We start from the raw sequence: 26,849 nt of genomic DNA, 5'->3' as shown, positions 1-26,849 counted from the left end.
TCTTGCCGGTGAGCAAGATGGCGGCCATGCTGCAGAAGACAGATTCACGCATATCTCTGGAAATACGAACAAAATCTGTAGAACAGACCCTCGTGCCTCTGGTGACCCAGGTAGGATAATTAATTACTACAATTTCCGCGTTGTGCGCACTATTTACGTGAACTGTATCTTCGGAAGAGTGGATTGATGTGCAAATGTTTACTCGACACCGCCTCTGCAGAAAAATACTCATTCTATGTTGATGATAAATTTGATCACATATGCATCACGTTTATTTTGTATTTTTCTCTACGCTTGGTTCATCTGATTGTCATGTTGAATTGTGCATCCAATGATTTGAAATATACTTCTCGGACAATTGTTATGTAATATTTGACACAGAAATGTCACCTCCCGCGCTTGCTGAATGTAAACATTAACAAACCACACCCCCTTCCGTCGCAAAAGGCAAAAAGACAATGTAACACATTATGGTCGGAATGTTGCACAATTTGTATTGGTGCCACGCCCGTATTCCACATGTACTAGGTGATACAACACTATGTTACTTCTAATGATTAATTTTCCTTCAAACACGAATAATACGCCAGATATTGGGCATTTCACATACAAAAGTGTTTTACAGTTTATCACAAGAACTTAGGTTTTCTTTGATAGTTATGGTATTTAATTGGAAACTTTAGTTTCCTCCAAGACCATCCCATCATTGCCTTGTTAATATAGGGAACCTACATCCAGAATATTGGTAGGTTCCTTGTTATTTAGTTATTTACATATTTTGGCATATGTTGTCATGTGAGCAACAATTTACACATGAGTCTGGAGTAGAAGAGAATTCTGGTTGTTATCATGGTTATCAGGTTATGCTGCTCCTTGTTCTATCATTATTATTCAAATACAGATGAGTGTGGCATTAAGCCATGTAAGAAATTATAAGAGAATATCATTATGAAGTAAATGCGAACAATAAGCATAATAGAATAAGATTTAAGCACTTGAAACTAGTCTGGATTTTATTATTAATAATCATAATGATGGTCAATAGTTCTTTATTGATACTGACTATTAAACATGACGAAAGGGTTGTAATTAGTGGTAACTTGTACCATAAATGGCAGCTCAGAAATTTGGTTTGGTACTTAAAAGTTGAGGGTGCTACTCACTCTTTAATTATCTAAATATTTTATTTTGAGGTTAATGTTGAATGAGTCAGTAAGGATTTTAATGATCCTTTTGTTATGTTGGAAATGAAATGAAAAAGTGGTAGCAAAAATTCAAAATAAAAATAATGCTCTCTCTCAAAAAGTTAAGTTTTGACCTTGCTATCAGTATACGGGAAGTTCATGTGATACTCGTTGATATTTTAAAGTCCTACTGGGTATGTTTTGGTAGCATTGGAGTGGTGTGAACATAACAAGAAGCTTCTAAAATAGAACCCTAAAATTGAAAGCCATCTTCCAGTTACTACAGCAGCTGAAGGGGTAAAAAGTTAGAAGTTTAGTCCCAAAATAAAGTAATATGAGAACTCTGAAGACATTCTTGGGTTGTGAAAAAGGCTTTTGCATCTGGCATTGTTCTTGTACACCTCTTACAGAAGACAATGTCTATTAAGGGTGGCTTGTTAGACATTTCATCCTAAAAACATGTTCAGGCAATTTCCAATGAACTTTCCAAGATCGTGTGTTGTTATTGAGCTTATGTCACCACAGATAGTGTTGAGAACATGCTCAATGGGGTTTTGCATAAAAAAGTTTACATTTTCTTTCAAACAAGCTTGAAATAAAACTGAACTACCTTGTGTTGTTGAAAGATTGATTTCCCACCTAAGAATGATTGAAGGTCAGCTAGCATGAACCATTTTTAATTAGTGTTCATCGTGTTTATTTGTGTGTTCCAATGCACTCATATTTTACTCACTTTATGGCCTGGCAGGTTTGTTCTTTGCTGAATTTGACTTCTTCCCTGAAGGGATGTATAAACTTTATGAGGATATGAAGCACCATGTTATGAACCAAAAGCATTAAAAATATCAGTTTTGGGGGGAAATGAGTAGTAAGTAATTTAAAGTGTATGATCTTGTAGTATCACTACAGTAAAAAGTGTATCATTTCGTGACATGAAAACTCACGATGAAGCCCTAATTGTCAGTTTAATTTGTTGGTATGGTGAAACCACGGACTTGTATAAGTTATATAGATCAGTGGTGAAACTTAAAGTTACAAATATGCTTTAAACCCATTTGAATATTACATTGATCATGTTGATTCCGTGCGATGTTATATCAGGCCATCCTCAAAACACATTACATGTATATTAAACACATGATATTAAAAGCATCCAACATATGATTAGATTATGTGACCTGTGAAACGTACCTGCGCCTTGATGCTATAAACATAATAAGTAAGAGTTTAAAAGGCTTTTGTTCAACATGTTAAATACTGTTGACTACCAGTCATGTCAATTATTACAATCTATTATTTATGGTAATCTTGAATTATTTGTCTGCAGTTCTCACAGTCTTAAGCAATAGCCTGCAATATGAGTCTTCATATATTTTCTGTCAGACTTTCTGCCTTTTTTATACAGTGTGTTTCAGTATAATTGATAGTAGACGAAAACGGTTTTGACATTGGTTGGGCTCTACTCCAAGAAAAAATATGACCCTCTTTAGACTATTTGTTACCATGATACCTGACCGAGAACGTCAAAGGTGGAGTTTCAGGCACTGCAGTTTGCACTAAACTACAGTGTGTCATGTTAGGTGGTTGATGCAACTGTAACCGAGTACAGATAATCACTCTAATTGGCTGCAATATCATGTAACCATACTACACTCTGGTTTAGCTGTATGCTTAGAGAGGAGACACTTTACAAGATGTTCAATACTGTTTATGTTTATGTTATTCAAATTTAAAGTTAAATCAGTTATGTCACTTTGTCAATTCACCCTGAATATGTTTCGAGCTTTGTCAGCACCATACCAGTGTTTGTGGGTTTCACCAAAGTTGTAAACATCTAAGATCTGTATCATTCAGGGCTTTCCTCCCACATTAAGCTGACACACCAGGTAAGAACTGGAATACTATTCAAAGCGACGTTAAACCAAACTTACTCACTTTGTCAATCAGGCAAGTTAACAATTTTTTAGATGTTTCACTACAAACTCATCATGCTCATAGTGAAATCAAATTGTATATTATTGTTTAAAACATACATTGTCATGCAGGCAACTGAACAATGCTGCATATGTGCATTAAATCTGTATCTAAATAAGTATCCTTTTCAGGTACATGTAGTAACATGGAAGTTTTGTTTTGATTACTGTGACTGGGGAAATTTACTTGGCTGTTATTTTAGCAAGTAAGTTGTTTTGACCATATTCAATAGCTCATATTACAATCACTTAAACCACAGCTCCTTTGTCTTTGACAATGCATTAACTACTGGTTACTTAATTATAAGTTAAACACCACATGGCAATGACAGAACTTCTCTTTGTCCACATCATTTACCTTGATGATAGAACCAATTTTATGAAAAAATTGTGTCACCAGTGGGATTCAAACCAGCGAAGTCTGTGCCGAAGGCTAATGTAGCGTTCTGCCACAGCGACATGGGAGGAATTGTGTGAAATTAACTACTAAATATTTACCTTCATCAGGTTTATTGTTTATCCATTCATGAACTGCAAAAAGCTTTTAGATGTTACTCTATGCATTGTAGTGTTTGTACTTGCATGTGATTTTGTAGCTTTCAATCAACGAAATGAACAGACAGAAAAGAAATTACTTAATGTTTTGGTGATTGATAAATGTGCTCAAGTTGGTCCAAAATGAATGGTATACTTGCCCCGCGACATGCATTTCATATCCCAAGTTGGCAAAGTGTGAAGTGCATGTGCAAAAGGCTCGGGGAACATATTTCACATGCATCATGCATGGGTGACTCACACAGTGTCCTCACAGTTAAGCATAGAGTTCCTGAATATCTTTCAAAATACCTGGAATAAAACAATGTTTTTAAGCATCTTAGGTGCTATAAGTGCTGGACATGGTTGAAATAGGTTAGAGCACACAGACTATGCTGTGTAATCAACAATTTCAATGATTAGACATCAGGTCCTCATGCTCTAAGTCTAACTTATACTTATTAATATTGAATAATACGCAACATCTTGTATATATATCATAGTTTGTAACAACAAGTAGTGTTTTATCAAAATGTCCCACGATATGATAATAGTCAGTTACCATGACCACGCTGACGGGATGTGTTATTGAACTGTTGTTTGTAACGTCAGGTTGATACTGTTAATGATAATGTCCTGATTGTGTATCATGCAGAACAATAACAACCAACACACATAACACACACAATGGGTGGCTCTTTGAATAGTTCAATGATTAATGGCAATAGCAATTATCCCTTTTGGAAGGCAATGAAAAAATGATTGTCCTAGTTTCTGAAAAATCAGCTTATAACTTGAACATTTTCATTGGTGGTTTATCACTAGATGTCTGTTGTAACTCGACAGGTAGATATTTTGACATGTTTGCTACGCATCACAAATTCTCCACCAGAGACAGGCACTTATGTCAAACACTAATTCCAACTGAAATCATTCTAACAACTGAACAGGGTTTCCCAGTATACCCAGCAAGTCCATCTTTACTCATAAATATGAAGAAACAAAAGAAAGAGACTGACCTGTGTGTTGTGTGTGGAGCTCCTGCCGGGGAGTTGCAAGGCGGCCCACCAAGAGTCTAGGAGTTCCATTATGCATAACCTCTGGTGCTGGAATGCAAAAAGTGACTTTAGGTGATACGGGCATGGAGAGTTTATCATATTCATCATGTTCACAGGAGTGTGAACTTTGAGCAAGGATAACACTGATTCATAGGGCTATGCCATAGTTCACTTTAAGTTCAGCAACCACAGCCGGACATCACATATTTCTTTCATTTGCGTATAGCATGTTAAGGTATTGTGTCATGAATTATCACTATTAATAATTTATGTTTGTTATGTAGGTTTGTCAACATCATGACCATGCTCTTGTCATTCACCAAAGTGGTAAATGTTGCAGAGGACTGGCATCATTTCAGGTCCTCCTTTCAAATTAAGCTGTGATACCAGACTCTCTTACTCACTCACCCTTTTTGTTTAGAAAACATTTCTGAAAATGATGTTGTAAACGTCACTTTTACAAGGTTCAAGGTTTCAGATTGGGTCATTATCTTGGATTTTGACTGATCTTTATCATGCTGATTGTCTTCCAAGATAATCTAAAGATCTTTCTTCAAATTTGGTCATGATAAATTCATAAAATTCAATTTGTCTCGCAACAGCTCTGAGGTAGTATATAAACATGTTAATTATTCAACATGTTGAATGTCCCCAAATTGTTATCATGGTTATGTCAGGTGTTGATGAAGAGGTTTAATTATATTCTTTACCAGATTTGCATATGTTGCAAATGTGATGGATTTTGACCTTGCTAATCCTGTGGATGACTTCTCAGTCTGGTTTTGTGATGAATTCACATGGGAAATCCTTGGTGAAGGATCCAATTAATATTAAGTTTTGAAACACGATAAAGCTTGATGCGGCAAGTTAGTTATGCAATAATAATAAATTATTTGTGAAATTGGTTATCATAGTAATGTGTGCTGTGGGCAGAATTTAATCAATATATCATAATCTGAAACTAGGGCACTCAGGACACTACACATGAAGTAACTGTTGGCAGGACTCTTCATGAATGCTGTCGATGAAGCCATGTTAACAACAAGATTTTAGAAGGGTATTGGGTGGCTGTGGACTGGTGAGTCTGTGTCTGCACTGACTGCACTGCACTGATGATGTAAGGTGTCCACACACTGCTGGCACTGATTGATGCTTTGATGAATCAGGGATAATTTGAGAGTGAATAAGTGTTTAATGTCCACAACCATTTCCTAGCTGTGAGTAACCTATTCTTTATCATGTTTCTGTTTGAGAGAATATATAGAAAATTGTAGGTTTACTGATCAGATAAAGACACATTGCCCTCATTTGCTGGTGTAACAATATCACTTAAAATATCATCTGTAATATACTGAACAATGGATGGATCTTCAATTACTTGTGTCAGTGCATTTATATGCCAACATGTGTCAGTCAGTCAAAGCAATGGAACCATATGTGTGACTGAAGATTATGTAAAATGTTAGACCTGCCAAATTATCACGGCTTACGTGGGATATTCTTCCTATTTTTGTATGAAGGTTTGGATGAGAGCATGAAGAAATGTACATCTCAGTGAGACTTGCCAAGAGAAATTACCTGATATCCGAGACTCCATGTAATATTATACTGTTTGTTGCTGCCCAAGGCCTGATAAAATGCCAAAGACCTCCCTTATTCAATCAGTCCCATACTAACCCATTGATAAAGAAATGCAAGAGTAAGTAAATCATGGCCTTTCAACAGATTATATTTTTTCATTTAACATCTGACTCATAGCCTCTGCTTGCTGAAGTCCCAACAATTTCCCCAAACAGGGACCCTTTTAATTATTTTTTCCTTGCTTAATTGGTGTTGCATTGCAGGATGAGATTGATGAAGGTTTTAATGATGTGGTTTGTTGGGCCGAAAGTGACTGGGTGCGCCATGTTCCAGTAGTTATCGTGATTATCTTGGTGTCCCTGACTGGCAGTCATTAAGTCTGGGGTCATATATATCGGTCTAGTTAGACACACTGTAGGAAATGGCTGCTTTAATTTATGCTATATTAATGACTTGAAGCTAGGATCACATTATAAAGTGGTATGAGGGATTTGGGTTGAGCCTCACTCAGTGACCTTTGAACATATTGAAAACATGTTTAAAGAATGTACCGGGTATTGTGGAATGTAAATTAAATATGCTGTATACATTGTGTCTTTTGTATGAAAAATGATTTATTTTGATACCATTGATTTGCAGGTGTGATTTGAGTCTAGATAGTCTTCCTTATGATCAAATGGGAAAATATGTACTTGATTATGTTCATGGCTCCTTTTAGCATTTGGCTAGAACCTGTAATCATGGTAATCACTTACAACATGTAGAACTGTAACTGGTCATGTACCTGTTGTGCACAAGTTGATGGAAGGCATACACTTGGTTTTGTCTTGATCATGTTGATGATAATGGTCTCGATCATTGATCATGCTGTCAGGCTGATTATTTCACACCTCCATGATGTCTGTTATTTAATGATTATCTATAAGATAATTTAGGTAGTCATAAAAAGGGCTGCTCAAATCTGAACTCTTTTTTTATGCATCTTACAATATTATAAAATAATGGTATGACTGTGCAATTGCTGACACCTCAGTTAGGACATATATATTTTTGTATCCTGAATTTGTATCATGTGTATTGTGCTGTGCTGAGTTAAAAATGGCAGGGGATCATTAGCTACATCTGTATTGAGAATGATTATATGGATTTGTGTTTTGAAAGATTATATTCAGTACTGTGTAGTCAGATATGTAGCCCGTCTATTATCATGATAATTGCCAAGTTTGTGCCCTGATCATGCTAATAGAAGGTCACACACAGACCAGTCAAATGCAACCATGGCTATATTGACAGGATGCATGTCAGTTCTTGTCCATCATTGATTGGGGGCAGATGTGCACATCCACTCGTTCAGATGAGCAGATGATGACAAACATTCTTATGGTACTAAGCTGTGTTGTACATTACTAAAGCTTCAGAATATTAGGGTGATTTAATCATTTCAAAGACATGTTTATTATCTTCATGATCATGGTTATATGCATCTCTCAGTGCACAACACTAACACTGGTCCACTGGTCCGAGTCTAGTATATTTTCTGAAGGACCAGTAAAATGAAATAAATGGTGGTCTAGTAATATTTTGGGGATGATCAAAGTAATTTTAGTGTGTACGACTTTTTAAATCAGAAATAGATTGAGTCTAAACTATAAGCACCATTGTGTCTTGTAGAGATCCAACAGGACCAGTAAATCATTTTTGTTTCTTGTCATTTGGACCACCGACAACTTTGCTCAGTGTCTAGCACTGTCTCTCAGAAAAGCTAACTTACCGGTAGGACATGAGGATGTTTTGTCCAAATTTCTGTTCTGTATTGTACTGGAGAGTGTTTTCTATCAAGACATATTTCTGTCTGTCAACTTTCCTCCTTGGATCTCAGACGGTTTTATCTGTATTTATTGAAAGGTTTACATCAAGGTCTTCTTGACCATTTCTGACTATATTTACTATCGATGAAGTGTGTTAAGTTACATTTCTTTCAGCATGTTAGGTAATGAACATGATGAAGGTAGTTATATTAAGAATAATTGTGGGTTTCAGATATTTTCCTGGTAAAGTCTACCATGTATACCACATCGGTATAGCATCTGTTTGTAAGAGATGTCAGCTATATTTCACAGCACATGTAACTGGATGCTTTTTCATTCAAGAATGTTAAGCATTTGCTCTGTCTAGTAGGTAAACTATAGAACCTGGTGGCTCTGCTTTGTTGAGACTTTCAGATGATCTGTTGGTGTGCTGGTTTGATATTTGTGGTTGCTGAAATCACCCCCAAAGTTGTGTAGGTATTAAATGTGTCAAAGTATCACCATGATTAGTAACAGTAATCAAGATATGGGGATTGTTTGTTGAGTCAGCACAGATTTCCATCCTAATCATTGAATGAGGCTATTATGATAATTTTGAATTTGCTTTAAAATCTTAAATGAAATCTGTCGAGTAATATTGCTTTCTGTATCAAAGCTGTAACAATTTATATTTCAATGTATTGAAAATTGCTTCCAGGCCTGATAAGTGAAAGGCTGCAGTTGTGACATTCAGAGGAAGCGTTATTAGTAGCTATGATCTCTTTGGCAAGCCATCAGCAACTTCTTTAAGAATCGATACAAATCAGGAATATTTGCCCACCCTCGTCATGTTTGTGTCTCTCTTCACATGTTTCTATTTGAATTTATTCCTTTGTGTCTTATGAAGAAATTGATGTTCACCACTGTCACACAAAATTTACATAATTGGGAAATAATTTGGCAACATTGTGTAAAAACAATAGTATACTTTTTGCAGAATTGGATTGGTGTTTGAAGTAAATTATTCAATTAATTTAACATTTCTCCAGAAATAGATCATTTGATGTTTTTTATGAATATAGTTTCAGTGTGTTAAAGTCTTCGCTGAAATAATTTTTCACAACCTTTCAGCATCATGTATATTAATAGATATAAACATCTTTGAATGATTTATAGTTTTTGCCAAAATATGCACAGTGATGCAGTGGCGGATCAAGGTAGGGAGGGGAGGGGGTGTCAGGGGTGGCCAACCCACTCCTTTTGAATGTCTGATGACATTTTCTATGCACATTTCCTAACATGATAACAAAGTCATGGTGATTTGGGTGATAAAGTAAACTTGTGAATTATATATGGGCATAAGTGAGTGCAAGCAAGCTAAAAATAGCTTCCAATTTACAAGGATGAGGATTAAGAAAAGAAATTGTTAGGTTTTAGCCCCAAAGTAACACAAATCTTTTTCTATTTTATGAGTAGGTTACCAGTGTTGATGTTATCTCTTCTCAAGATACATAAGCACAAAACAATTTCATCTCCGCTTGTGTACCTGCTGGAAGTAGATATCTTATGTTTGTGCAGCCAGTCATCCCTCCATCAATTATCCATCACTGCTTGCTTGTGTGTGCAGCTGCCTGGAGAGCCTTGTGCCATGTTGCACAGCCATTAACGTCACCCACTTACAGCATGTACAGCCTACACAAAAGTTGGATTGTATGGGACCGCCTCCATGGTGTTGTGGTAGAGCGTCTGCCCGGAGAGCAGAAGGTCATGGATTTGATCCCTTGCCACATCATACCAAAAGATGTTAAAAGATGGTACTTGTTGTTATCCTGCCTGGTGCTCAGCATTAAGGGGGTAAAACCAAGACTGGTCGGCTCGGCATCAGTATACTGAGTCTGAGTGGGGTACTGTAAATCATGAAATTAATGCGTTGCCAAAAGAATATGAACACTGGCCGCTGGCCAAAAATGTGACACAATATGAATGCGACACCCCCTCCTCTCAAGCATCAGTGGATATGTTATCTAAAGAAAATGTCCTCTGTCAGATTTACAAGAGAATCTTCACCTTAAATCAACCTTACATTAATCCAATGACACACCAAATAGAACTGCTTATTAGCGCTGAGTAGTGTACTTCTGCTAAAACAATACACGCTGGCTCATGTCGGCCTTTGACACAGTCGCATAGAACAAAGACACTGTGTTGCGTGGGTGACGTCTGTCTGGACTTGCAGGTGTGATCAGTGATGACATAAGTGAGTAGAACTGATGTCTTGACCCCAGCAGTGACAATTCCTAGGATGTAATTAGTGTTTGAATTACATTGTTTATATACATATTACAAGTGCTGCTCAATAAACAGTGATGTGGAATACATAGTTGTTTGTTTTCAGCGTATGCCTCAGTAGGTATTTCTGCTTTGTAAAATGTCTTATTGTTGATATAAATGCGATGTTTAATGATGCGAGCCAAGACCACTCGCATTCTTCACATTTTTTTCACGCTTGCGTTAATTTCAAGATTTACAGTATTCATGTTAACCTGTGGCATGTTATCTCAGTAGGCTAGCACTATAAAATCTGCATTAGTCCAGACTAGTAGTTAATTTAGAGAACAAATTTGGCATACTTAAAAGTTCCAAATTTGTTCTCAAAAATTAAGTAAGCAACCCTAAAAAGCCCCACCTAGGTTGCCTCACCTTTTCGGACATACCCTTTCCGAACAAACACCAAATGGCCTGGCGGGCCCAAGCGCGAAATACACATACATGTATGTCAGATAGCGCACATTAAATTCCTAATTTAAGTAAGTAAGTAAGGTCTAGTACAAGCAGCCACACACACACACTTGCATGCAGGTTGCTAGATGAGGGCAATAATCTAGAATGCGACGTCAAACCCCATTTAACCTCAGCTTCATTGTATAGTCAATGGTGACTCATTCTGCATCAGGGGGTTAGGTTTGGGTGCGAGCATGTGGAAGGTGGGGTGGGGTGGGGTGGGGGAGGGTGATTGCAAGCATGTGTGTGGGGTGTGTTGGTGTGGATGGGTGGGTGTGTGTGGGGGGATGGGGGTGTGATTGTCGGTGTTTGTCTGTAGGGGTGCTATTATGACATTTGCCATCATAATTTTCATAAAGTCTCCAAAATTTGTAGATGTAGAAGAGGAAGCTGACATGGTTGAAGGTTTTACTGCTTTAATGTATTGATGGATGGAACTGGATAAGACCTACTTGTCTAAACTAAAACTGTCTGCTGTATATCAGTTGTTCCCACATTCCCTAGTATATTCATGTAACAGTGTGGTAACATAATATGACAAAACCATGAAACTGACACATATCAAGTTGCTTGTGGCCATCCATACTAGTTTTTCTTACCGTATTCAACATAATATAGGCTGTGCTTCAACAGGCGTCCTCACATTGCATGTTATTTCACTCAGCCATTGTTGAAAGTGGCTCAAACATGGAACTGTTCAGAGGGACCTATAGCATGTATAGTACTCCTGTATTATCATCTTGCAGAAAGAAACAAACAATGCAAGGCATAGTATATCATTTATATCATGGTATATATTTAGCGTGTTTAACAAGTTTAGCTAGTTTAGCTTCATCATCAGTATAAAAAACAGAATAGATATTTCTACAATGTTCTAGGGGTGTCTAGCCAGGAGAGCCACATTTCAGAAATGGCTATTGCCGGTGGAGCCACATTTTCAGCTGAGTGCATTTCACCTATTCTAGCGGTTAATTAATGAATCCGATTACCGATACCTTTATATGAGTGTCCCACATTTAAATTACTAAGCGTTGTGTTCTTTAGAGATACCTTTAAACGAGTGTCCTGTTATTCATAACACATTTAAGTGACGTCGTGTTCACTCCATATCAGAACCATGGCAAACGCACAAGTTCAAATAAAGTTCATTGAAAGTGTCAGAGGAGGCGTACATTTGTACTATAATGGCTCTAAGTTTCGGTGTAAGAGCAGTCGTGGTGAAAGAAGATACTGGTCCTGTATTGTCAAGGAGTGCACTGTAAGGATCACAACTCTGGGTGAGTTGCTCCACGCCATTGAGATCATGGGTCACTCCCACAACCCACTACCATTCGAGTTTGAGGTTGATGCCTTTAAGGCTAGACTGATGGAGAGAGCGAGGACAGAAACGACACCTATACCCACTATCTACGGAGAGGAGATATCCAGACTACGCCAACATCACGACATCGTCTCAGATGACCTCCTGAAGCAGATACCAGCCCTGAAGTCTCTCACCACTATCCTCTACCACCAGAGACACAAGACCTTGCCCCGCCTTCCTGACGGCAGACCCCAGATCCAGCAGGAGGAGAAGTACTCCCAGACTGAGGGAGGCGACCAGTTCCTACACCGTGTTAGTGACGACATCCTCATCTTCACTACAGACAAGAACATTGAACATCATGAACATTTGTGTACTGCAGACATTGTATTTTGTGATGGTACATTTTATGCCTGTCCCAAGTTGTTTGAGCAGATTTATTGTTTACATGCTGAGGTGTTTGGCCATATGTTTCCATTAGTTTACTGTTTGTTGTCCAAATGAACAAAAGAGTGTTATGTCAACATGTTTCAGTACCTATGCGATTTTGCTAGTAGAGGAGGTCTAGAGTTTGCCCCCCTTCAATTCAGTTGGACTTTGAACGTGCAGCTCACAATGCCGTGACTGATGTATTTCCTGGGACATTAGTTAGAGGGTGTTTCTTTCACTTCACCCAATGTATCTGGAGGAGGGTGCAGAAAGAAGGTCTGGTGATGGACTATAAGGAAGATGAGGAGGTGAAGAAGCTGGTGAGAAGAGCTGCTGTCCTCCCTCTAGTACCCGGTACCTCGTGACAAAGTGGATGATGTGTGGTTTGATGCTGAGATGGAATATGCTGACCACCTTCATCTGCAGTAATGACATTAAATCCATTATGATATTCATATGCTATTCATATTCATCAATGTAAAGTTTTGATGAATATGTTATCCTTGTTGAATAGAAAATGAGAAAACAAGACTTGTTTTGTTATATACGATAACCTGTTAGAATCACAAAGCATGTTTTGACAGCATAGCCGCAAGAGCCACATTATACAATCACGCAACCATAACCATTGCCGCGAGAGCTACATCAATTTGGGCTATCTATTTTCGAAATGTGGCTTTGCCGGCCTGTAACCGTTCTAGGCATGTATCATTTGACATGACAGGTTCTGATGAATGGTAGTGATCAAGGGTTAACTATTTTGTCCCAAGGTATGAAATGAATAGAGGAACTTATAGCCTTATCTTTTAAGAAGAGTGACCACAGAACATGCAAAGCTTCAAATAAATTAGCTGCTTTTGCAGAATGTATAAAGCATTAGTTTGTTTACCAATATGTTGTGACAACCTGTTGATCCGTATGGTCGCATTCCAAGCAGTGTTCGTAATATACTTTACTGCAATCTTTCCCTGGTTTTCTTAGATGTACATTGACCAATTTAATTAGAATTGCTACTAAAACATAAACATAAGCGTAAACACTGTAACACTGATAATTGAGAGTTAGGATCTTGCGGGGACCCTGGTTAGCATGGTTAGATAAGCTGGATCAGGTGGTCAGGTTTGATGACTTGGTTGATTATGTGTCATACCTAACGGTGTGGGACTCACATAAGATTAAAGACTGGTTTGTGTGGACTAGCTACTGTGATATAGCTGTAAGAATTGCTGACTGCAGTGAAAAACAATAAGCAGACAAACCAACAAACAACGAAAATATTAAGTAAATTTTATCATAAGCCTTAAAATACATATCAGTAGACAAAGGTAGACAGGAAAGTAGACACAAACCATCTCATGCTAACATGTCAGCTCATGAATCAATGGACCCTGCCTCTTGTAGCCATGTAGGCCATGCATATCTCACAGGAGACCATAGTTGTTGAGAAATTTGCACATTTGCATCATGATCGTGATGATGGTTTACAACCTTCTTTCATCATCAATGTGGAATCAAAGAAACTAATTGAAGAGTACAGCAGCTGGCATGCCTTGGTTTCATCTGTTACCTTGTTTACTTCCATCATGCTTTGATAAATGATGTGATAATTCAATCTCATGCAAGAGAAGCTTATTATTTTGTCTAACTCACTCAACCTACTCACAAAACATCTCACACAAGAGAAGCTTATTATTTTGTCTAACTCACTCACTCACTCTACTCACAAAACATCTCACACAAGTGAAGCTTATTATTTTGTCTAACTCACTCACCCTACTCACATACATCTCACACAAGAGAAGCTTATTATTTAGTCTAACTCACTCACCCTACTCACAAAACTTCTCACCCAAGGGAAGGTAATTATTTTGTCCAACTCACTCACCCTACTCACAAAACTTCACACAAGGGAAGGTTATTATTTTGTCAAACTCACTCACCCTACTCACAAAACATCTCACACAAGAGAAGCTTATTATTTTGTCTAACTCACTCACCCTACTCACAAAACTTCTCACCCAAGGGAAGGTAATTATTTTGTCCAACTCACTCACCTGACTCACAAAACATCTCACACAAGAGAAGCTTATTATTTTGTCTTAACTCACTCACCCTACTCACAAAACATCTCACACAAGGGAAGGTTATTATTTTGTCTAACTCACTCACCCTACTCACAAAACTTCTCACACAAGGGAAGGTTATTATTTTGTCTAACTCACTCACCCTACTCACAAAACATCTCACAAGAGTAGCTTATTATTTTGTCTAACTCACTCTACTCACACACTCTACCCACAAAACATTTCACACAAGAGAAGCTTATTATTTTGTCTAACTCACTCACTCTACACACACAAGTGAAGCTTATTATTTTGCATGGCCAGCTTTGTGATGTACCAAAATGGAAGATGTAATGTAGCTCAGCCTAAATATGTTAAAAGTTGGGGTTTCAGGATAACAATCCAAGATAAATCCGAAACCTGTCAGCTGAATGATGATGTTAATTGCTCTGTTGCTGTCGTCTCCAGATCACAACCCTTGTCAACCATAAGGAGAGGACTAAAGTCACAGACAAGACTCAGAGAGCTTTGGTCCGAGTTGGGGAGGCAGTCAATCTCGCAGTCGAGCGCTTCACTACCGTAGGCGAGTCGATTGCTGTGGAGAACCCAGAAATCCGAGATGACATGTGTGAAGCTTGTCAAGAGGCTAGAATAGCAGGTAGGAGTGGCACCAGTGGGGTTGGATAATGCACCACTTTGTCTTTTGCCTGATCATGCTGATGATGCATTATCACATGGTGACTGGAGTCTGTTGTGACATGACATGTGATGCATTACCACATGTGAAGTAGGATGGAATGTGATTGATGGTGAAAGGAGATTTAGATTAAGGATGGTATTGTGAACAAATGTCATTGACACCTCTGTCAAGGGCTTGTGTCATGTTATGGCTGATGTTATGTTGAAGACCAACATCAGTACTAGTACTTGTGGAGAAAATGTAATGATATCGAAGTCATGATTTCATAGTTGCCTTTATATAAGTATATTCAGCCAAAAAGGGAGTATTGTTCTTCTTCAACCATAAATCAAATGAAAATTGTTTATTCTGTTGGATCACAAATTTTCCCTTTCGGTACAGTCAATCTTTCTTGGGCAACGCCCCAGATGATCTGCAAAATTGTTTTTTGTTGTTGAAAGTACAACTTTGAAATACAGTCAAACCCTGTTGTCTTGAACCCCTTGTCTCGAATACACTGATATATAAATGTTTGTTAATTTTATGTTTTCATGAATATCAATTGATCATCCAATATACAGTGAAGACGCTCTCACCCTGATCATAATCACTGGTGACATCACAGTACACATGTTGTCAATTTGCATAACTGGGCGACAGAAGAACATATACATTAGTGAACTCAATAATTCATCTGAAAAATCCTATTCCATATCTTTTGAAAGATTATTTAACTTACATGTACGAAGGCAAGTGAAAATAAAATGTTTTGAATTGTAATTTTGCTGTGTGTAATTATTGTTGTCAAAAAACTTTTGACATTTAACAGGTTTTGGTGTCACTGTCATTGTATTGTCAAGGTTATTATACTGAAATATTGGTAAAGTGGTGAAGATAACAGAGACGCTGACTGACAACATGCTATGGCACAATCCATCAGTGTCCATCAGATATGTTCCCTATTTTGAAAGTTTTTATATTCAAGACATGCACGATATCAGTCAAGATTTGCCTCAATCACTGAAATGCTGAACAATTTGTTTTCTTCGATAGGCATATATGATAGCGTATTACCCCCTCCTGCATCTTTCCCGAGGCAAGAGAGTTAACTGACTATAAAAATTAAGTCCAGTTTCCACCCTTGCCGAACTAGGCTGGTATTATGGAGTTAGAATTTGGCTGGACTAACTGGCTGGAGTCTATGCATAGTCCAATAAAAATTGCGCATTGAAATAGAAATCCGGCTCGTAAACTGTCATGCAGATTTCTGTCGATTTGCAAAGCATGTGCACTGCGAACTCATTGTCAACAGATATTTTCCAAATCTTTTCATGTTTTTAATCAAGGTGCTCACATGATATGATGCACTTCGCAATGTAAGGGCCGTTTTATCACAAAATAGATCTTGATTATCAATCAGATCGTCTTGACTGGGAGCTGCCATTTTGTTTGAAGCACATGCAAGTGATACGAGAGGTGGAATCTGATTGGTCCATAGCAGAGGCATAGAAGGGATATAACTCGAAAAAGCCACTGGTGGCGCTACAATCAAAACCAGGAACTCCAGCCTAGTTCGGCACGGATGGAAACTTGACTTTTACAGTCAGTTAATTCTCTTGCCTCAGGAAGATGCCCCTCCCTTTACATTTACAAGAAATAGTTAGTTTCATTTTTAATACACCAATTGTATTTGTAGTTTTCTTAGTAGCCCATTAATCAAAGAATTGACACATAGTTGCAATGTTTTAAAATGCATTGACATACAGTTGCACTTTAAACAAAGCATTGACATACAGTTGCACTTCGAACAATGGATTGTCATACAGTTGTGCTTTAAACAAAGCATTGACATACAGTTGTACTTTGCACAAAGAACTGACACACAGATGCAATGTTTTAACAATGTATTGATATACAGTTGCACTTTGAACATTGCATTGACATACAGTTGCACTTTAAACAAAGCATCAACACAACATTGCACTTTGAACAATGTATTGACATACAGTTGCTTTTTAAACAAAGCATTAACACAGTTGCACTTTGAAAAATGCACTGGCATATAATTGCACTTTGAACAAAGCACCCATGAAGATCCAGATCAGAATATGTCCTCAACAACCCATTCTTGCCATAAAAGGTGACTATGCTTGTCAAAAGAGGCGACTTACAGGATCAGGTGGTCAGGATGCTGACTCGGTTGATGCATGTCATTGTATCCCATTTGTGAGAATAGATGCATATGATGTCAATCACTGGATTGTCTGGTCCAGACTTCATTAATAACAGACCGCTGTCATGAAGCTGGAATATTGCTGACTGTGGCGTTAAACAACAAACAATATAGCCAAAAACACTCTTTAAGCAGCATTGACATCCAGTTGCACTATAAACTAAGCAAGCTGACTAATCATGATTACAAAAAGTAGTTAATTAATGTGACATATGTTGCTACTGTTCGAGATATTTAACCATCGAGAAATGCTAGAAACGTATGCTATTTCTGTGTACTAGGTGTATGTTATTTCTGTATATCCGATATGTATGTTTTTCAGTACATCAGATATGAATGTTACAATCTCATTTAAAATCAGAACTTTTACTCTCTGCATGAAGATCCAAGAATACCTCCATAGAACAGCAAAAGGTTGCACCAGGTGAACTTTCTACTCTGATGATTCTAAATTCTCAATGTGTGAGCAATGCATTCAACAAAAGTATCTCTGATTTTTGTGTCTTTAAAACAAATATTTAGGAAATCCAAACAACAGTGCCAAATGCAAACAAATAATGCAGCACTATTATATTGTCTTGGATATTTTATAGATCATGTCATTTCTGAGTGCCATGGCATCAACACACTAAAGAGTGAAGTATCGAAAGTATATTTGTGTTCTGTGGCTATTTATGTTTGGCAGAGATCACAATTTCCAAATTGACATCTGATTGGCCCAAGAATCCATGTGTGCTTCATTTTGATTGGGTGGTAAATGATCTGATTTTGATGACATTGTGAATTTTTTTTATGTATGTCAGCTATGTATTGTATTTCTGTATGACAGATATGAATGTCATTTCTGTATCCACTGTATGTGTCTGTCCAGGCTCCAGCATCCAGACTCTTACAGCTTCTGAGCAGCCCAATGATGGCACACCAAAGGCAGTGGCGGACAAGACCGCAATGGTACGGGCAGCGAGGCAGCTTTTGTCAGCCATCACTAAAGTGCTGCTGCTGGCAGACAGGGTGGTGGTCAAACAGTTGCTCATGGCCAAGGACAAGGTAATCTCACTTTCAGATCTTTTACTTTCACTGGTCCTTGAACATGTCATCCTGGAACATGTCATCAGACACTTCTATTTTCTCATTGTTCACCTAGGATTTTGTAAAGGAGAAATGGGGCAAAGTCTGCTGACTTGTCCAGTGGAATTTGAAACAATAGTACTTTGGCTAGATCTGTCCAAAGCTTTCTCTCCGAACTGTTGTTATGACCTGAGATTCCTGGAATATCAATTTACAGTTACTAGACTAATCTGTTTCGCCAGCACTGTGACAATACTATTTTTTTTCAGGTCCTCTTTAGTCTAAACAACTTAGAGGATGTGTCAAGTTTTCCTGATTTCGTCTCCGGCTTCACACAGTTTGGGAAGGACATGGTGGAGCTGGCTCTACTGTCTGGGGAGAGACAAAATGTGAGTCTCTCGCCTTCATTGTGGCTTTGTTGGGTGGGGATAGACAAAGTGTGAGTCCCTCACCTTCATTGTGACTGTGTAGGGTGGGCATAGACAAAATGTGGCTCTCTCGCCTTCATTGTGGCTGTGTAGGGTGGGCATAGACAAAATGTGTCTCTCTCGCCTTCATTGTGGCTGTGTAGGGTGGGCATAGACAAAGTGTGAGTCTCTCGCCTTCATTGTGGTTGTGTAGGGTGGGCATAGACAAAATGTGAGTCCCTCGCCTTCATTGTGGCTGTGTAGGGTGGGCATAGACAAAATGTGGCTCTCTCGCCTTCATTGTGGCTGTGTAGGGTGGGCATAGACAAAATGTGGCTCTCTCGCCTTCATTGTGGCTGTGTAGGGTGGGCATAGACAAAATGTGGCTTTCTCGCCTTCATTGTGGTTGTGTAGGGTGGTCATAGACAAATGTGGCTCTATCGCCTTCATTGTGTCTGTGTAGGGTGGGCATAGACAAAATGTGGCTCTCTCGCCTTCATTGTGACTGTGTAGGGTGGGTATAGACAAAACAAGGCTCTTTCGCCTTCATTGTGGCTGTGTAGGGTGGGCATAGACAAAATGTGAGTCTCTCGCCTTCATTGTGACTGTGTAGGGAGGGCATAGACAAAATGTGTGTGTCTTGCCTTCATTTTGGCTGTGTACGGTGGGGATAGACTATATGTGAGTCTTTTGCCTTCATTGTGGCTGAGTAGGATTGGGGATAGACAAAATGTCTCGCCTTCAGACAAAATGTGAGTTCCTCCCTTTCATTGTGGCTGTGTAGGTCAGGGATAGACAAAATGTGAGTCCCTGCCTTTCCTTGTGACTGTGTAGGTCAGGGATAGACAAAATATGAGTCCCTCCCTTTCATTGTGACTGTGTAGGTCAGGGATAGACAAAATATGAGTCCCTCCCTTTCATTGTGACTGTGTAGGTCAGGGATAGACAAAATATGAGTCCCTGCCTTTCATTGTGACTGTGTAGGTCAGGGATAGACAAAATATGAGTCCCTGCCTTTCATTGTGACTGTGTAGGACTTGGATAGACAACATGTCAGTCCCTCACTTTAATTGTGGCTGTGTAGGGTGGGGAGAAACAAATTTAGTAGGGATTCAGCATGTTTAGTACTAAGGTCAAAGACTTCACAGGATTTCCCATTGTATGACAAGGACAATAAGGAGATATTACCTTCTTTTCAAGTTAGTTCGTAAATAACTTAAATGTTTGTGAATGTAAGATAAGATAAGATTGTAAGATATGTAAGATTTGTGTATGAAAATGCACATTTTAAGGAGTTTAATCAGGTATCTATACTCTCTGCCTTGGTGATGGTCCCTATGTTTAGAGCTGCATAATTTGCAAACAGAATGTTATGGTTATGAACCAGTACCACAGACTGATTTGCCTCCCAGACATATTGGGCATTATCATTAGTATTCATCAGGTTCATGTGTTGCTATTTGTTCTGATAATGACAAGGATTACTAGATAAGATAGCTCATCTGTATTCATGACATGCACTACTGCTACCAAGCTAGAAGCATGATGGAGAATAAACAGCATTAGTATCCTGGCAAGTACATACAGACACTAAGCTGTGTTATATCACAGCTCTAGACTGGAAATAATAAGGAGCTTAAGAGTCCTTCTACTGTCTTGTAACTCGTACAGATATTGATAGATTTATGGACAATTGCTAATGAGGGCCAGGTTAAGTTTGATAACAAGCCAATCAGACGATACTAAGTAGGTCAAAGTTCACATGACCAGGTCATGGCTGTTTTGAAATTACTTTCAGGACTGTTACTTCAAGTACCTCAAGTCACGTCTACAATAGCAATTTAAGATCGGGCATATTAATGAGGTTAAAGGTTGGTTGATAAAGATTATAACTGCTGTGAGACTGGTTTGGGGACAATAATTTGGACAAATATTGATCATGTTGACAGATAAGTTGGTTGGTAGCACATGTCAAGTTTGATGATAACCTCAAGTATTACTTTTTGAGGTTGTTTGAGAATAACATTTGTATATGATATATATCCAATTGCTAAGTGGCAGTGAGGCAGGCTAGTGGGTAATGTGTTCATTGGCATACCCAACACCCAGTTTCAGTTCTCTGTATGGGAACAATTAGTGAAGTCCATTTTTGATGTCTCTGACATCATATTATTGGAATTTTGATAAAATCAGTTTGAGACCTTATTAACTCACTACTCACTTGCTAAACCCCAGGGGGTAGAATAGGCCCCTATTCCCTCCTTGTCGTAAGAGCAGACTGAAAAAGGAATTGGCTGGCTACTATGAATGATCTGGCTGATGGCCATGATACCCCAGTGGCATGGATGGTTCCAAATGGAATACTGGTTTGCTTGGTCAGGATTCATTTTATGGACAGGTGGTTGATATAGCTGGTATTTTGTATAAATCAACATACATTTACTCGCTGAAGTGTCTGATGAAAACCTAGGCCACTTTGAAATTTCCACTTTGCAAGATGACACCAAACTGTCTGTAGCTTAGATAATATCATCTGAGGATATTTGTACAATAGCATATTGAGTTGATGGTGTTTTTTTAGAAATTATATTAAGACAATGTTCAAGTAATGTTGTGAATGCTTCCATGAAGTTAAAATGATGTTCCCCTGCAGGACCTGAAGAGTGAGAAACACCGTGCACAGATGGGGTCAGCTCGTGCCATCCTCGAGAAGTCAACCATGATGCTGCTGAGGTCATCGAAGGTAAAATATGTTGTGGTTGTTGTATGGGGGTGACCATGCTACTCATTGTGATATTTTCATCTTCAGCAAAATATTTATGTATTTGTCATACGATAGGCATATAGAGGTTTCTATAGGTTTTTCCTGTCAATAGTCTTATATTATGTATACTTTCATATGTAGTTAATGTCCTTGACATTGTGTGCTTAGTATTCTATTTTGGGTGAATGAGGTAAGCAGTAAATGTTTTAAGATTGACTGTTATATTGAAAATGGAGATAAGCTGGTTCCTTATATGCAGGGACCCGTGAAGATTCCGGGGTAGAATAGGTCTTCAGCAACCCATGCTTGCCGTAAAAGGTGACTATGCTTGTCGTAAAAGGTGACTAACAGGATCGGGTCGTCAGGCTCGCTGACTTGGTTGATGCATGTCATCAATCCCAAAGATCCAGATCAGAATATGTCCTCAACAACCCATTCTTGCCATAAAAGGTGACTATGCTTGTCAAAAGAGGCGACTTACAGGATCAGGTGTTCAGGATGCTGACACGGTTGATGCATGTCATTGTATCCCATTTGTGAGAATAGATGCTCATGATATTAATCACTGGATTGTCTGGTCCAGACTCGATTATTTACAGTCCGCCGTCATATAGCTGGAATATTGCTGAGTGCGGCGTTAAACAACAAACCAACCAACGTTATGTGCAGGGGTAGCCTAGTGGTTAAAGCGTTCGCTCGTCATGCCGAAGACCCGGGTACGATTCCTGACATGGGCACATCATGTGCATGGAATACACAGCATGCAGTCACTGGTTTGAATGGCTTTTGCCATGTCAGGTATGGATGGTTGGACTTGCAAGGCTTATCAAACATAAACTGAATCAGTTATGCCATCACTCACAGACCTGCCTCCGCCACCCGGACTCTCAAGCATCTCAGCGGAACCGCGCCGGTGTCTTCGCCCAGATCAAGCAGTCACTGAATCTAGTCCAGCACATTGTCACTGATGGTGGCTACTACCCTGTCAACGGTCACACGTCGCCTACCACCAATGGGGATTCAGGAATAGGTCTTGCAGCCGTTCCTAGCACCAGTAGAGCATTCAAAGAGTTTGAGGTGAGTACGGTCAAACCATTTGCCGAAAGGTAGTCAAACCAAGTTTGATTTTCAGTGTCCAACCAGAAGGGGTCCAACTTGAGTACAAAACCTCAATTATTTTAGAAAGGTAGAATGAGTTGAAAGGTTAGAAAATGTCTGATTAATCAGAAACAAGACATTATGAAAATAAGAATAAGATCATTTTGTATATATAATGAAATAAAACCACTGTTGCACTCATAGGTTTAGGTCAAGTCTCTAAATAGTTTTGTTTGGAAGCCAATTATTTGACCCTCGGACATTGACTAAATGTATCTGGGAAAATTTATATTCATATCAAAATCAAAATACATTTGTTTCAGTTGACCTGCCCTTTAACAGATCATACTGAGCATTTTGGAATAGTGAGCTCTGTTTCTTTTAGAGGAAAATACCCTTTAGCGTAAAATCATAGTGTTTCTAGCTCTTATCCTGATCCATGACAACCCAAGGAATGCCTTTGTTTCTAAGATTGACCAAGAGCAACGCAAACCAGATAACTGTACAGAAATAATTTTTACCCCCAGGATCAAGTAGATCTGACACGTGTAACACTGATTGGCCCAGTCACAGAGGAGAAACTTCAAAGTGCCTTTGATTTTGTAATTGACACTGCCCAAGACTTCACTGACTCGGCCTACACATCCCACATGAACCGGGAGAAGATCCTGAGTCTGTCTGATACCCTCAAGGATGAGCTGCAGGACCTCCTCAAGGTTGGACAGAGTTTGGTGAGTTGCCCCGGGCGACACATCCCATTAACACTAGCACTGCTTAACACAAAACTGTAGGTGTGAAGGTTATTTGACATTTAGACTGACTGGTTCCCTTCCTCTCAAAATATGATCATCTCCCATTTTGATGAAATGTGATGTTTTTTGTTTTGGGAGACAATTTTAAATAAATGGTTGATTATTTTGATAATTATGCTTGGAAAAAAAGAAAATTCAATTTCATATGATAAATCTGATGGTGTAAATGAACAAAACACTCTTTCTTTGATTGAATAATAGTACATTTAATTCTGAATTGTCTTAATATCCACTGAAAACAATTGTTTTGTGTGTATGCAGACGCTCCATTGCCCAAAGTTCACCTACAATTTAGTTTTCATCTTGGACACTCAGCCTAGATTGTATTCACTTGTATGAAATATGTATTTATAATACATCATGTACAATGACTTTTCAGAATTCAAAGGACACACTGACACCAACCCAGGAACTTGAAACAGCCATTTTGAAAACTATTGAAGCATCCAAGTCATTTCGGAAGCAGGTGGGAGTTGTTACTTTGTTAGGAGCAAATTGATTTCATTTTTTAATTTATCCTGCATTACTGCATTATGCATTTACTGCTTACTTTTGATAGAAACGAAACTGTGATTGGTCCAGCTGATGAGAAAAAGTTGTTCCCCTGACAGAAGCAGGGTCTCAGTCACCAGCTGTCACGTCATACTGGAAGTGGTGATGTCATGGAACTTCAGATAACTGTTGTTCACCGTACAGCTAAGTTGTACATCTTAATTACTCCACAGTTAATTGCTGTTTTTGGCTGTACCCATGGTCTTCAAGTTTGTATTCAACCAAGTCTGTTTCCGCCTTGATGGTGGTCTCTGGGTTTGCGTTGTTTGGGGGATAACACCCAACTTGCTATCCCCACCGACAACATCACAGTGATCTGGTGCCTGCAGAATCAGGGAACAACTCACTCAAACTCTCTTCTCAAACACACTTTCAGGTTTTCAACCTTGTGGATCAACTGGGTCTGTGCTTCTGGTCCAGCACATATCCGGTTGTCGGAAAGTGCTGGCAGACATCCTATCCAGGCAAGGCAGAGTGGTGCCCATGGAGTGGAAACTCCACCCTGAGGCATTCCATCTCATATTGCCAACCAAAGATTGACCTATTTGCCACACGCCAAACCTGCCAGATCCAAACGTATGTCTTGAAGATAACAGATCCGCAGGCATGGGTTGATGTGCTCAGCATCCCTTGGGAGGGGTTAAGAGTGTACGCTTTTCCACCCCTGGTACTTCTACCCCAGGCAACCACACCCCACACCAGGCATCTTTCATCTACAAAGATGCCTTGGCAAGAAAGGTTATTTGGCACAAGAGCCCTAAGGCCATTGCTATGGCACATAGACCCTCAACTCAAGACCTTTACAATGATAATTAGTATTGCAGGATAAGTATACAAATATAAAAAAAATGTCTAGATTTTACTAGAATTGTAGCTAAAATAATAATAATAATAATAGCTTTTAGTAACTGTGACATTGCTCAGGAGAAGATGTGGTCAGGTACCTGAACATGTTTTGAGATTCAGACTGTTATTTCAGCTACTGGACACAGCCATGGACCAGGCATCAGAGTTGTTCAAGATGAACGAAGACCATGAGCTGCTACAGGGTCTGCGCATCGCTGGCATGGGTGGAGATGTGGACCAGGTGGAGGAACTCACCATCAAGTTTGAGGAACACCAAGAACAGTTGGAGGAGGTGAGTATCAGGATTGATGGGTGTCAGGGCAGGTGGAATGATGGGTGTCGGGGAAGGTGAAGGAGATGGGTTTCATGATGGATGGGTGTGAGAAGTATGGCTGTAAGGATGGGTGTCAGTGAAGATGTAGGGGATTGATTTCATGACAGTTGGAAGAGATGGATGTCAGGTCAAGTGGAGGAGATGTGTGACAGGACTTAGGAGTGTCGGGCCAGGTGAAGGAGGTGGGTGTCATAAGGGATGGGTGTAAGAAGTACAGTTGTAAGGATGGGTGTCAGTGAAGATGTAGGGGTTGGATTTCATGACAGTTGTCAGGACTTGGTGTCAGATAGATGGAGGAGATGGATGTCAGGGCAGATGGGGAAATAGATGTTGGGGCAGGTGGAGGAGATGGATTTTGGGGCAGATAGAAGAGATGGATGGCCGGACAGGTGGAGGAGATTGATGTCAGATAGATGGAAGAGATGGATGTTGGGACAGAAAGAAGAGATGGATGTCAGGACGAGTGGAGGAGATGGATGTCAGATATATAGATGTCGGGGGTAGATGGAAGAGATGAATGTTGGGATCAGGTGGAGGAAATGGATGTTGGGACAGGTGGAGGAGATGGATGTCAAATAGATGGAGGAAATGGATGTTGGGACAGAAAGAAGAGATGGATGTCAGGACGGAGGGAGATGGATGTTGGGACAGGTGGAGGAGATGGATGTCAGGGTAGATGGATGAGAGGGATGTCGGGGTAGATGGAAGAGATGGATGTTGGGACAGGTGGAGGCGATGGATGTCAGGGCAGATGGAGGAGATGGATGTCAGATAGATGGAGGAGATGGATGTTGGGACAGGTGGAGGCGATGGATGTTGGGACAGGTGGAGGAGATGGATGTCAGATAGATGGAGGAGATGGATGTTTGGTCAGGTGGAGGAGATGGATGTCAGATAGATGGAGGAGATGGATGTTGGGACAGGTGGAGGAGATGGATGTAAGGGTAGATGGGGGAGATGGATGTCAGATAGATGGATGTTGGGGTAGATGGAGGAGATGGATGTTGGGACAGGTGGAGGAGATGGATGTCAGATAGATGGAGGAGATGAATGTTGGGACAGGTGGAGGAGATGGATGTCAGATAGATGGATGAGATGGATGTCAGGGCAGATGGAAGATATGAATGTATCAGGGCAAATCGAGGAGATGGATGTATCAGGGCAGGCGCGTTGGGACAGGTGCAGGGGATGGGTGTCATGACAGTTGGAGGAGATGGGAGACTGGAGCCTCTAATAAAATGATGATGATCCATGCTTGCTTGGTTTCAGGTATGCAAGCTACTGCACCATCTGGCCTCCACTGACCCACTGGTGATCACTGCAGAACACAATGAGTCATTCCTTCACAGCATTGGGCCACTGG

General features: G+C 39.4%; 1 protein-coding gene across 2 annotated transcripts in view; it reads left to right on the top strand.

Moving 5' to 3' along the window:
• Positions 1 to 17: 17 nt before the first annotated feature.
• Positions 18 to 26,849, top strand: part of LOC139465635 (alpha-catulin-like) — a 43,855-nt gene continuing 17,023 nt past the window's right edge. For both annotated transcript variants that reach the window (XM_071247340.1, XM_071247339.1), the window contains exons 1-10: positions 18 to 110; positions 15,162 to 15,351; positions 18,477 to 18,652; positions 18,943 to 19,062; positions 21,734 to 21,823; positions 22,709 to 22,921; positions 23,470 to 23,673; positions 24,134 to 24,220; positions 25,286 to 25,444; positions 26,756 to 26,848. In XM_071247340.1, coding sequence (XP_071103441.1) covers positions 18 to 110; positions 15,162 to 15,351; positions 18,477 to 18,652; positions 18,943 to 19,062; positions 21,734 to 21,823; positions 22,709 to 22,921; positions 23,470 to 23,673; positions 24,134 to 24,220; positions 25,286 to 25,444; positions 26,756 to 26,848 — 1,425 coding nt within the window. The remainder of the gene's footprint in view (positions 111 to 15,161; positions 15,352 to 18,476; positions 18,653 to 18,942; positions 19,063 to 21,733; positions 21,824 to 22,708; positions 22,922 to 23,469; positions 23,674 to 24,133; positions 24,221 to 25,285; positions 25,445 to 26,755; position 26,849) is intronic.

This window comes from Haliotis cracherodii, unplaced genomic scaffold (assembly GCF_022045235.1).
Source record: "Haliotis cracherodii isolate W230 unplaced genomic scaffold, xgHalCrac1.p SCAF_18, whole genome shotgun sequence".
Taxonomy (NCBI): Eukaryota; Metazoa; Mollusca; class Gastropoda; order Lepetellida; family Haliotidae; genus Haliotis; species Haliotis cracherodii.
The sequence above is the reverse complement of the archived record's forward strand: the minus strand, read 5'-3'. Positions and strand labels throughout refer to the sequence as shown.